The 13,956-nt window shown below is 42.0% G+C and overlaps 1 protein-coding gene across 1 annotated transcript in view; it reads right to left on the reverse strand.

Annotated features, from left to right (window-relative positions):
* Positions 1-13,727, reverse strand: part of LOC8028175 (nyctalopin) — a 109,224-nt gene extending 95,497 nt beyond the window's left edge. The window contains exons 1-4 of the mRNA XM_002410601.5: positions 13,364-13,727; positions 13,200-13,292; positions 6,600-6,867; positions 4,777-4,955 (exon numbers count right to left, since the gene is read on the reverse strand). Coding sequence (XP_002410646.4) covers positions 4,777-4,955; positions 6,600-6,867; positions 13,200-13,222 — 470 coding nt within the window. The 5' untranslated portion in view covers positions 13,223-13,292; positions 13,364-13,727. The remainder of the gene's footprint in view (positions 1-4,776; positions 4,956-6,599; positions 6,868-13,199; positions 13,293-13,363) is intronic.
* Positions 13,728-13,956: the final 229 nt, after the last annotated feature.

The raw sequence follows: 13,956 nt of genomic DNA on the forward strand, positions 1-13,956 counted from the left end.
AATCAGAAATAACAAGTTGGTGATGGCCACTGGTAATAATTATCGACAAATCCTTGTATCTATTGTTTACACCGAGCCTAGTTACCTTAACCAACCCTCGAACTTAGAAGTCTGTCGAGGCCTGCACTTAATTCTTATCGAAATTACCGGATCAACACTTGGCCTACGGGCCGCTGTCGTTTGAGCTTCGAACGAGCAGACGACAAGCAGAAACTTTTGAAAGAGCAGACGACAGTGCGAACGATGAGGCGACCGTTTGAAATTGAAGACGCACTGAACGTCGTCCGCAGGTTGTGTGCACAACTTGGCGGTTTTCCCCCGTTCATGTTGGAACAAAACAAATAAATCTGACGACCACAACTATCCGTGAAGATTACCCAAAGTGCTTCCCGCACAAGCAATCGTGGTCCGACGACGTCTGGTTTTCCTTTTTCACGGTCCCTATCCACGCTCTCGGACGAACCGAGCAGGCAGAAAACGCGTGAAAACTAAACCTCGAACCTTTCCTGACCCTTTCGGTACAGCCCCATTCGCGGCGTTTTGGCGAAAAGTCAGGTGTTTGTCCGGTTGCTTCCAAAACAACACATGATGGCACGTCCCGCATGGTGACGTCCGCCCACAGCCCCAGACCGGAAGTACGCTCAACGTGCCACCACCGCGCCGTGACGTAACAGAGCTGAGTTTTGCGTATACTCCGTTCACCACTGAGTTGACAGCGCGGTGGAAGATACTTACTCGTTGAACCAGTCTTACGTCTACCTTTCACCGCGTGACCACGCCTTCGCCATTACCATTCGTAGGAGCGCGGTCAGAGAAAAGAGGCTAAGCTGTTGGCTGGTCCGGGGTGTGTGTTATTGCCACTGCACTGTCAGCTCAGGCGTGAATAGAGGCTGGTACTTTTTTCCCCTTCCCGGAATCCACCCTCGCCCCACCTTTTCTTGGGGTCCGTCTTCAAACTTCGCTGGAGAACTGAGCGGGGTTGCGGACAAAATATTAGGGGAGGTAAGGCTCGAGCTAACAAAGTCGGGCTCATCGTCGAAGTTGACTGATCTTTGGATACTACACGCTTCCTCGGCCAACAAGCCGTTGGCATTAGTTTGCATCTGTATGCTCAAAAAGTCGAAAGAACTAAGTCACGTGGTGCAAAGATGACACGTAATTGATCCATAAGTGTTTAGCTAACACTCCGCTTAGCCTTGGCGTGGACAGAGCGGAAATTAACAATTTCCACTTGGGCTTGGCTTTCGTCCGAAACGATTGTTTTCTTTTTTTTTTGCAAAAACAAATAGTTTAAAGCGATTGCTTTATGGCCGACGATTTGCAGAAATTTCAGACTCCTCCTTTGACGTCGCCGCGCGCGCTAAAATGGAAAAACGTTTTTTCTGTCCCCTTTTGCCGCGCGGAGAGGGAAGTCGGGACTCCACGTCCGCCATGCCGCGCGAAGCGAATGAAAGGAAGCGAAGATGGCAGCCCTGGCCTCTCGTCAAGGACTGAGCCAAGGGCGACTCGTCGGGTCGGCTGCTAGAAATACTTGTTTTCAAACATTACACTCGTGATGCGAAATCCCACTTTGGCAGTATCCACTTGCTGCACGTAATGTTGGATGGTTTGAGAAACCTGCACTGCGCTTACCCATTTACTTCAGGGATTACTGGTGGCAGGCGTCAGTAGCCTCCACGATGCCAACCACGACTACCACGAGAATTAACTACGTCAGACCTCCATCCTCAAGCACCCAACGGCACCATTCCCCCGCATTGCACAGCGGCAGCTACAGCTATCGTTTTCGTTTCTTCGCACACTGTGGGCGAAAATATGACTTCCTAATTGGCCTTTCCATTTTGCATGAAATAGGTAGCTTTTCATAAGGAAAGTGTTCGTAGCATGTTCCTGTTCTTTTTAATATTTTTCTCTCAATTCAATAATACGGCCCTTTGGAGAGTTAGAAAACATGATTGCGCTTTGAAGACAGGGACATAGGAAAAGCAGACACCACAGAGCGCTCTGTGGTGTCTGTTCTTCCTATGTCCCTGTCTTCAAAGCGCAATCCTGTTTTCTAACGTACCATACCAACTTGCCCAACAATCAGCCTTTGGAGAGGACATACTATCATTCTTTAGAAGAAGTCAATTCAACGGCTCTTTGTTTGTGAAAATATTGCAAATGGTGTGGCGAATTTTTCGATAACTCTGTATCGTTTTTCTTTGGGCTAGTTTAATTACGATGGTTGGGCTAATGAGAAAGAATTGTATTCTTTGATTTTCCAGCATTGCTTCACTGCGTCTGTTTTTACTTGATTTTGTGCTGCACAAAGGACCCTGCGCGTATATTGTACCCCTCTTCCGAATATACTTCCATTACTTTGCTGATGTTGTACTTGATTTACTACAGGTCTGTCAAACTCGTACGCGTGCTGGCGCCAGATAATTCACCCCCAAAAGGTCAAAGGCCAAGGCAGAAAAGGAAGATTCGGTTTTAGGACAAAAAATAAATAAAACGACAGTGGTTTTCACTTTGCAATATAGCTGAGTGTCTCAGTGGCACGTGCGAGATGTTTTAGAGGAGGGAACTCGTGCTCTCTGCTTTGCTGAAACTTGCATCTTTAGTTTGGTTCTCTTAATGCGACTACTTTAAGCCCATTCCTGATGTGATCATGAAATTTGGAATGGCACCGCACCCCTGACTTGCTTGCAGTTTTCATTAAAATGAGAGCAAGCATACTCTTGTTGCTGTGTCACTCAATTTTCTCGGGAACTGATCAACTTCAACATTCCTTAAAAAAACTTAATACGACGGTTTCTGCTTGCTTAATAATTTTTATAGCAACATCATTAGGCAATTCTTCTGTTTTAATTGCAGTTTTCGACTTCTAGAAAAATAAGCTCATAGCTCTATCTTTTAAGGCTGCCCCTTCTGAGCAACAGAACGTGCAGCCAAGGTACCTTCCAAAGACCCCGCACTTGTAGCATAGTAGTGAGATTGTCGCACAGGTGATTAACATGAGGACGAGATCGAAAGCAAAGATTAATGCAAACCAATACACAGTTAAAAAAAACGAAACATAAAAAAATATGTAAATTAGTTATAAGTAAAGAGCTATATCTTACGCGTAAATAAAATTACGACATGATCTTATAATTTATGAAACATATAGCACTTCAGACATGGGAAAAAGGGTTCGCAGCCGCTTGATGTTTGGGGGCCGCGTCCGAGCAGGTTGTGGGACGTATGTCATGCCCCTAACTATGCCGATAGACAGAGTTCTACCAAGATGTATTTTAAGTCTCTCATCATAACAGGTGATAAATTCTGCAATGTTAGAATTGCTAACCATACACTTATTCAGACTAATTATGTGCCTATGACCATGTACCAAAAATACATTGATAGAAGTTGCACCCAAGTTGCCACGTTAACATGACTGAATTTACATTTCAGAGAGATAGATTGTTTGAACGTTTTGATTTACAATTTATCGCCTAAGTCACGCACTTAATGAAAACTTTAAAAATATTGTATATTCTTATTTTTATTCAAACACGAATATTTCATTGCACTCGTTCACTTAAATAATATCCGGTAAACTTCTAGTTCTTCTAAACTGGATTTCTCATTTCCAAGTGTTTTCCAGCACCCATCGACCGGATTAGATACACCCAGATTGAATACTTTTTCAGATTGGTTCGATCTATCAGATATAGTTATTTTTCGAGGCAAAATATTTTGCAGCTCCGTCACTTCGTCAAATTTAAATATTAATTTCTGGTGCATGATTCCAGTCGCTGAAAGCTGGGAAGCGTACATCGAACATGTAATCCACAATATCTTTGCTGGATTTGCCATTTTATGATCATTTCCAGTCATTTCGCAGAATGGTTTTTACGAGAGGGTGGACTGCCGAACCCTGCTTGCGTAATGGCACGTTTTCTAGCAGAATGTCTGCTGATCTTTCTAGCTGAATTACAAACCCGGTGTGTGTAATAGAAATTTTCCTAGCAGAATGTCTACTGATATTCAAAGCGCTGAATGACAAAACTTAGTGTCTGTAGCAGTACATTTACTTAGCAGCATGTGTGTTCTTTCCGAAACGCTCGCTTAGCGAACACAGTGTTCATAATAGTGCGTTTTCCAGCAGAATATGCGCTGATCCCGCCAGCGCTGCATTACCAACCCCAATGTGTGTAATAGCGAGTTTCCTAGCAGAATTTTAACTGATCTCGCAAACGCTGGATTACCAATCTTAGTGTCTCTAGTAGCACATTTCCTTGCAGAATCTGTTCTGACCTCCATAGTGCTACATTATCAAAGCCAGTATGTAATTGCACGTTACCTAGCAGAATGTGGGCTAGTCCCCCCAGCGTTATATCACAAAGCCCAGTGATTGCAACTTCACATTTTCTGGCAAATGGCTGCTCATCTCCCAATCCTAGATTGTTTACCCTTTTGTGCGTGATTGCACGTTCTCTAGCACAACGTGTGTTGGTCTCCTATAAGTTGTATTGCAAAGCCCAGTGTTCGTAATATTGAGTTTTTAGGCGAATGTGTGCTGATCTCACCAGCGTTATTTTGAGGAGCGAAATGTGCCTGATAGTATGGTTTCTGGCAGAACGTGTACTGATCTCCCTAAAGCTACAATTCAGAGCCCAATGTCCATAATGAAATTTTAGATGGCACAATGTTTGCTGATATCCCAAGCACTGGATTGCCGACCTCAGTGTGCGTGGAAGGTAGTGCCGACTGGGCCCGACCAGCGGCGAGAATTTCGTGGTTGCCCACCTTTGGAAAGGGAGGCTGCTGTTGAGTCGACACCGGCGCATGGAGAGCCAGCGAAGCGTGGACTCGAGGCCCAGGAAGGCCCTCTCGTCGCCCAGGACAAAGGTGGAGAGAGGGGAGTCCCAGAACTGGAGGTCTTGAACTGCGATGTCCAGGAACAGGTTGCTGGGCACATAGCCCACCTGAGTGTGCCCACACGGCATTAGAGGACCTATTCAGTGCTTGCCTGGGCGGGCTCTATCGGCTAAGCAAATTTAGTGTCCACGCGAGTTTTTTTTATTTACTATTCGTTTGGTGCATGAGCACTTACTTTTACATTCAGGAATTGCAAGAATGTCTGTGATAATGTCTATGCCCTTTCAATTATCTTTTTGATGAACTGTAAAGTTTTAATTTCGACTTGTCATTTATGGTGTGGTTGAAATATCTTCCAAAGGAAGTGCAATTTGTTTTTGTAGAGAATAATAAAAAAACAAAAAAAACGTCTGAAAAGTTCGAGATTTATGCGTTTACCAGAAGAGTAAGAAGCGTTGCATTGTCAAACCAGGTCATACTTGAGATTTTGGAACCTTTCGCAATACCCTTGCGACTGTAAATTTAGAAACAACAATGGAAGTAGTGTCCCATGTGAAGTCGCGTTTTTTTATCTTCCTCTTTGTGTGTCTAACGTCTAATACCTCCTTAGCTCAGTTGGTAGAGCGCTCCACCTGTTATGGAGAGGTCCCGGGTTCGATACCCGGACCAGGCGGATTTTGTCGGTCGCTCACCAGTCACATAGCTGTGTTTGGAGATTTATGCTTGTCCTTTGTCCCTCTAGTTCCCCTTCTCCAGGCATTACTTTCGTCATTCTTGTCCAGCTCGCTTGCACCTTTGCATTTAATTGCATTATAATTATAACCTTAAATTTGCAAGCTTCACCCTTGTTGGTGTTAGACATGTGGCAGCTGATAAAACCCGTTTGCTCTACTGACGTCTAACCCCTGGTTAGCTCAGTTGGTAGAGCGCTCCACCTGTTATGGAGAGGTCGCGGGTTCGATATCCAGACCAGGCGGATTTTTTCGGTCGCTCACCGGTCACCTAGCTGTGTTTGGAGATTTATGTTTGTCCTTTATCCCCTCTTCTCCAGGGATTATTTTCGTCATCCTTGTCCAGCTCGCTTGCACCTTTGCATTTAATTACATTATTATTATAACCTTAAATTTGCAAGCTTCACCCTTGTTGGTGTTAGAGTAGTGGCAGCTGGTAAAACACGCTTGCTCTACTGACGTCTAACCCCTGGTTAGCTCAGTTGGTAGAGCACTCCACCTGTTATGGAGAGGTCCCGGGTTCGATACCCGGACCAGGCGGATTTTTTCGGTCGCTCACCAGTCACCTAGCTGTGTTTGGAGATTTATGTTTGTCCTCTGCCCCTCTTGTTCCCCTTCTCCAGGGATTATTTTCGTCAATCTTGTCAAGCTCGCTTGCACCTTCGCATTTTACTGCATTATAATTATATCCTCTACTCTTCCTTTTTGGTCACTGAAGAGTGTGTTACTTTTGTTTCATACCTACAAACTTTTTACAAGTACCTGTATATATTCAATAAAAAGTCGATAACGTATGACTGAGTATAAAAAACTTACATACGACCTGCTTTATTTTTATAAGCTGTTTGAGTATACTGAACACATTATATAATAATGTTTTCTATCAACATAATAATCTAAGATTAAGTTTCAATAATCTAGCTTCTTACGCGTATCCCGAGGATTAAAACACATGTTAAGTTATTGTCCATAAATCTACCGCATGCGGCCATGGTAGCGAAATTAGAGAGGGCGGCGTACCCTGGAGAAACCCAGCTGGAATTTGTCGATTCTCCTGCCGCGCATGGGACTCAATACAAGAGACAGGTGTTCCAGGCTTGTGACGTTGATGCAGGTCACCCATACTTGATTATGGGAGTCGTTGGTCGGTGTCTTCTCTTGCAACGTGCACCTGCATAGCCCCTGCATGTCGTCGAAGGCGTCGCAGGGAGGAGATGCCGCCTCCGCCGATGGGGAACGCCACGGCGCCCAGCAACCCAGGATCGCGGCCAGCGTCAACGGAATCCGCCTGTTCCCGAGAACGCCTTCAGGGGTCGCGAAGGCCTTGGATCTGGCGCTCTGGGGCACTCGGTGCCGGATTGAAACGTTACCGAGCAACCAATGCTTCCTGCTAACCGGCTGACCAGCAGGAAACGCAAGAGCAGGAGAGAATTGCGAGCAGTTGCTTGTCCATAATTGTGCTGAATCTTTATTCATACGCGCTATTGGTCAAGTAGGCATGCGCTTCTTTTCCTTATTACTCGCGGGTTTATCTAACAAAATAGTCAAAGAAACGTCGCAATTTTCATATTTTTGGATTTCACCTTTGCGCCATTTTTTTAGTTACCTGTGACTGGGTGCTGTTCGTTGATTGAACATCATCCCAGTAATAACGAATAACGATGAACAAATAATGGTAGCATTAAGGGAGATTGTAAATATTTTTTTTTGCACTCATACACATTCATTTTCGGAAAATAAAAGCAAACATGTACTCGTTATTCACTTGAGGAATAAGCAAGTAAGTTACTTGATTCTCAAAGGAACGCGTAACCTGTGCCCTAAGAGTAAGGTATTTTCTTTTTATATTTCAAACGGCCATTACTGGTGGCCAACGCTAAGCTTACACATGCAGCGCGAAAAGCAATACGAGCTGCTGAAATAGGGAACGAATGAACCTCGGTTGCTTGTACTGGGCTTGAGAATTATTAGAAACCCTGGTCTATTCTCGTTCGTCGTTTTTGGTGCTTTGCTGCTAGCGTAAGTGGAAGGCTTTCGAATGCGTTGATGAGTAAACGCTACATACTTCAATGTCCGTCCTTATTTTTGAATGAAATAAACAAATGCGCATTGGTGGGAGAGTTAGAAACTCCGAACGCCCCCAGAAGAAAATAGAACCCTAAGATTTTAAGCCCGAGGCTCAACCACTGCGCCTACGGCTCTTTGTTGCGCCTCGACTTTTATTAACATTTCTTTCACCAGCCGCGGAATACGCGAGTAAAGCAAGCTTCGAGTTTTATGCTTATCTTTATACGTATAGTAATAAAAAGATTTTTGTGGCAATGATTTTACAAAAAAGGAAGTGGTTGGTGGGTCATGAAAGATCCGTCCGCTGGAAATAAAGAGTTCAATAAAAAAATTAGGTGCATAGAGTCTAAACGATATAGAAGACTTCCGGGACGTCAATTAAACATATCCCAAAACGTTTCGCTCCACACTGAAAGTAATTTAGTAACATGTTGCCAGTGACCTCCACCTTCTGTACAAAAATGAACGACATGCAGTATTCAAAGAGCTACCCTTTAAAATTGTTTCGAATACATTAAATAGCAATTTTGTGGAGTGAGGTCACAAGACGTTAGATTACATGACGTGAGGTCAGATGGCGGCAAATCAAGTGATACCACTTTCCTCGCTAGTTTTTGGTGAGGAAATCGGCGTCACACTTTTAAGTATTGGTGTCATGCGATACCATAACGCCAAGTGACATGCATTTCGCAGCTATATTTGGCGTGGATATTCTCACGTGATTGGACATCCGGCGACATGGTCGCATGACCTGACATCCCATCAAATTCTGGTATCACGCGATACCTTGATGTCCCGTGACGTCAATTTCTTCTATATATTTAGCGGCGAAAAGCAGAAACGAACGGATAGACGAAAAAAAATTGGAATTAGGGGGTTCCATTTGAAAGTATTTCATGCTTCGAATGCGATTACGGAGCCCATGATGATTCAAAATACTATTGCATTTCAACGAAAATTATCGCAGTGATTTCGGCAACAATCCATTTTTTCAGTCATTAATGTGCATAAGGTAGGAGTTGCCTATGCGATGAACTTCAGTAGCAGACAAACCGTTACTATCAAGCCGTCAGGTTAATCAGGCAACTGCCATATGAAGTTTTGACCCTGTAAGAATTTTTTGTCCATGGTTTTGAATGGTGACGTCAGGTAATGTATGCTGGCCGCCCACAAATGCAATAAATAAATAAGAAAATAGAAACATAAAGTTTCGAGCTGAATCGATGAGGCCTCTACCCCAAGTAGTTGGCAAAAAGTAAATACAATTGTAAAAAAATATCGATACGCGCAGGAAAAATAGCATCTCGCATGACAATGCAATTAATGCAAAGGTCCAAGCGAGCTTGACAGCCTAGCACATTTATGCGGACGAAATATACATACATCTCTATGAACAATAAAAATGTTAAACAGGCTCAACAAAACAGGAAATAACATTGTCCGAGCAGTTTTTCAGAAGGTTCAAAACGACTTAATCATTTCTCCCGCTTCATTGTCTTTTCATATTTTTAAACGGTGTGTGTTACTTGATATATAGTTGTTTCTTTGTTTTCATCTGCAATGTAACATTTTTTGCCTTTGACCTTTACTATACTGCCTGTTCAGGCGATGCAGGTATTTTAATAAATAAATATTAAATAATAAAGAAAAAGTCACAGTAGCCGTAGTGTTGTGGCTTCATAAATGATAGATCCATTTTGTTTACATCTACCTACTGTACCTTTCAGGAACCTGCAGTCCATAAACATATCCCCGAGTATCTTGAAGGTCATTAAATTCTCTGTCCCCAACAGCAAGGTTTTCGTCGCAAATTTTCAAGTTCAACGCAATTGCTGAAACTCCCATCCGACATTGCCTCATTGCAGGATAAGAGAGGTCAAGTTGAAGTTTTTTCATAGATTATGCTAAAACTTTCCATACATTTTTTGGAACTCTAAGCTACTTCTGAAGCTAAAAGTTATACTTAAAAAGACATTTTTACCCGACTGAGTCAGTGATTACTCAAAAGACAGGGTCATGGATTTTCTTGGGGTGGGGTGTAAACTGAATCCTTGAACGCGTTGGTTAGCTCGAGTGTACTATCAGGGAAAAATAAAATGCGAACAGAGGAGCGCGTGGCTCGCGGTACAGGCAGCGCCCTTTGGAAGTAAGCCTAGAGGTGGGAGGGTGCGGTGGCCTATTCCGATGTGTTCATGTCCTTCGCTCGGCGCTCCCCAAGCTTCGGTATTGCGCCCTTGAAAAAGCGTATGACCCAAAGGTTTATTTGCGCAATTATGAATAAAAAATAACGTGTCCAAAAGTTAATTTATAAATTAACAATAATCTATGACTCCTTAGTGAAGCATAAAAAACACTGGACTCATGATTGTGGCACAAAAATACTGTTTTTATACGCTGCCACAAAACGAAAAAGAAAAAAAATCAGAATGCTGCCATGTTCAGTACAAATGTTTTAAATCGTGAGAGTTTGAAATGCTGCTTTCGAAAACATTTTTATTGAGAATAAACGTTGTGTTTTTCATCGTTCGGTATGCATGAAATGATAACAAAAAGACGGCATGGCTTCCAAAAATGTTTAGCGGTGCGGGAACATAATAATTTATTTTTGTTTTCCGAAATTCGTTCTTATTTTCAGCGAGTTTCGTTTAGTATCTCTTGATTAATAGTGTTGTTAAGGTGCTTAATATATTTGATAAAACTTCCGTTTGTACATTCTTTGCATAAATGTATGAACAATCAAATTTGTTCTTTTAAGTAACATGTGCTTTTTAAAATATAAACTCCTCTGAAAATAAGGAATATTACCATGATTGATTTCAGAAATACGTAGCACCGTTTTCTTGAGTGCAATTTGTTAATTGTAGACTTTTTATTGTTCTTCCCAGGAGAATTTAATAAAGTTTCGAATAAAAGAGCGAATAATTGTTTTTAAAGTCAGTTGTGTATTAAATTTGATATATGTCTATACAACCTACCGGTTTCAATAATCACTTCTTAGTTTAGTCACACAGGTGTCCAGGTAAACTGCATCTTAAATATATATATATATATATATATATATATATATATATATATATATATATATATATATATATATATATATATATATATATATAAAACTTTTGTCCTTGTGGATATTATTAAATTTCAGTGGTATTGTAAAGTTATCTTGCTTATTGATGGGGCTAAATATAATGTATTTTGTTTTGCCCACATTAAGCTGAAGTTCATTCCTTCTAAGCCGTCTTAAAAGTTTCACTAGATAAAAATTTGCCTGTAGCTGTAAAGTTGTCTTTGCGCTGCCGTTGAAGAAAACGCTTATGCCATCAGTGTCCATCGCAATATTTGGAAAATATTGTATATTTATCGTGTCATTGGTATATAAGAAACTGAAGTGGGCCTAATATGCAGCTTCGAGGCACATTATGTCTTACTTCAAATGTCAAGGAATTAATTTTGTTCATATAAACAAGCTGTATTACATAGGTAAGACATCATTAGACTAACCGGAACCTCCCGTAGGCACTGCGACTAGTTCTAAAATTAAAATTTCGCGCTGTACTGAAACAAATGCCTTTCTAGAATCGAGACAAAGACCGAGCATATATATCGGTTTTCTATTTCCGTTGAAATTTTCTTCATTATATTTGCGAGAGCGAATTCCGCTCAGCTTTCTTCTTTGTAGCCATGTTGAGGTTCAGCCATTGTGTTAGTGTAAACAAGGCGTAGGGCGTCTTTAATTTCAAAACACAGCGTAAATTACCTCAAGATTTGATGAATAAAACAAGGTGCTGGTATAGTGTTACAATAATGAAAGGAAAATAATAAGTAAATATGGATTTTTGTTTGATCATATTTGCGACTTTTCATTTATTATTAATATTAGGCCAAGATTGTGTAAGAACCTATTATCGCTTTATTGGTTTCGGTTTGGATGACTGAGAGCCAGTTTTTTGGAGTGACATTAGAGAAGCCCAACTGTGTCCTGCGGTCACGTGGCACCAACAAATCCTGAAGCCCAGTGCTTAGAAATAGAGCGGACGACGGAGCCACAACTGCGTCACTGCTTTCCCAATCCAGGTGAGCGGCACCTTATAGACCAACTCAACTCTCTGACGTCACACCTCTGCGGTGGCGCTGCTGTCGGTATTGCGCATGCGCAGACGTTTCACTTCCCCCGAATTTAGCTTCTCCACACGCGCAGCGCCCTCACCTGCATGGTGTGGACAAAGCGGGCTCCTCTGGAAACACTGGGTTGGTGTATGTGCGTTAACCGTGACGTCAGCCCGAGATTCGCTCCCAGCAACCGAAGCCGAAACAACCAGGTGGTGAATATGCCGTGATAAATGGTTTCAATCATCTTCGCGTATTATATACTGCTTTCATAATAGAGATGCCGTACGCCTTTTTCGGATAAAAAAGCCGCAACCAAAGAAACTGATGTCTCTACTGATTTGCGAAAATGCGCAATCTCGATTCTAGATAAATTTTTTCTCCCTGAACGTTTAATAAAACTCTTCAAATGAGAAATTTTTGTAGCTCGTGATATTTTGTTTTGGAAAGACAACAAAATTTCTTACGCTGCGTATTCTCAGAATAGTTTGATGTATTGCGTGCCAGATAATAAAACGACCAGTATAAACAAATATGTGTGTATAATAGAAATTAAAAATCTTTGCATGTGTTTAATCAACTCGCCCTAATATTCGCGTGAAAAAAATAGAAATAAATGCATAAGTAACTATTCTAACCAGCGTCAGAATAAAAAATAAGTTTATATATCCCACGAAGGTTATTTAAGTTAGTTTGTATTAGAAAGAAGCAATTGCCGCGGTCGTTATTCGTGCTGATATCTAAATAACGGGCGTCTTAAAACATCAGTGACACACATTTCATTTGGATATTGGACACGCCAGCAAAGCAAGTACCCGTTTAATCTCTCACGGGAGTGCACAAAATAATGCATGCTGCTTTTCTAAAAATGAAGCAAAAATGAATGGATGAATTAGAATAGTGTTCATTTTAAGTAATATTGTTGAAACAGTATTGTTAATAACCAGTACAAAACGCATTGAATGAAGAAGATAAACCAAATATACGATTAAAACAATAGATAGGTTTGCAAAATAAGCGCTAGGAGAGAAAAAAAAAAGATAACCCTGATAAAGGTTTGGAAGTGACTTTGCTCTTCGAGGAGAAAACATTTAAAAACAAAATAGATAAATTGTAAAATACACGACTCATTCGTGTGTATTACTTCAGCCAAATAGTAGTCGGCACAAATGTTCCTCTTAGCTGGTAAAGCCTATTCCGTTGTAACGGACCGTACGAATGAATACATTCTTGGGACTGGTACGACATTTGCAGCATCATCTGAAGTATCAAATTGCGTTCCCAAAATTTTATATATTTCGGAGGCCGTACGAAGGTCTTATACGTCGTATAATAAGAGCTTAGAAAAGTCTTACTGGACTCTTTGCAACGCCATATTTTAGTGAGATCAAAGCAGGCAGCGACATATTCTTCAGCCCTTTACATCAAAGGAGGACTCACCAATCGCTGATCGCCATCGACATTGTTCTTCATGAGACGCTTAACCCCCGATGCTCGCAGGCATACCACACCAGGACAGGTTCACCGCAGGCGCTGAAGTGTAGCAAGAAAAAAAAAAGCGCGCTCCTGATAAATTGTTATCGGCTTTTCCCCGCCTTAACAACCTTATCTTCGGTGGAGGCAGAATCCGTTGAGTCGCGCCGACACGTTACAATCCCAGTTGCCAGAGCAAAGAACGAAGCCTCGTCTGTTTCGCGTCGTCCACCAAAACTGGAGCAGTTCGTCACAAGGCAACAGCCGATCGTGGCTCGCAACGCCAGATCGGTTGGGACTCTGACCGAGCACGGCCGGTCATCAGACGCGCCCAGTGAAACTAGGCGCAGGTGTTTGCGGGGAGAGCCGAAAAGAGACGGATCGGCACTTTTTCTGCGGCACCGGAAGTTTGCGCTAGTATGCTAGCGCGCGCTGGCAGCGGCAAGGCCGCACAGATGACAGCATTCCGGAACAGAAACGGGGCCGCCATTGTTTGTTCGTTAAATACGGTCAGGCTACTTCCGGCACAAAACGCAGTGGCAAGAGAATGCGTAAGATTCTTAAAAAAATATATACTGATTTTCCTGTAGCGGCAAAGTTTAAGTGAATCATAAACTATAATTATATGATAAGAAACCTCGTACGACTTACAGAACGGTTGCATGCAAGGTTAATATGTTGGCCAATCTTCAGAACTGCCCTTACGAGCGGTAGTAAATACTGT

This window comes from Ixodes scapularis, unplaced genomic scaffold (assembly GCF_016920785.2).
Source record: "Ixodes scapularis isolate PalLabHiFi unplaced genomic scaffold, ASM1692078v2 PGA_scaffold2__306_contigs__length_199485367, whole genome shotgun sequence".
NCBI classification, from domain to species: Eukaryota; Metazoa; Arthropoda; class Arachnida; order Ixodida; family Ixodidae; genus Ixodes; species Ixodes scapularis.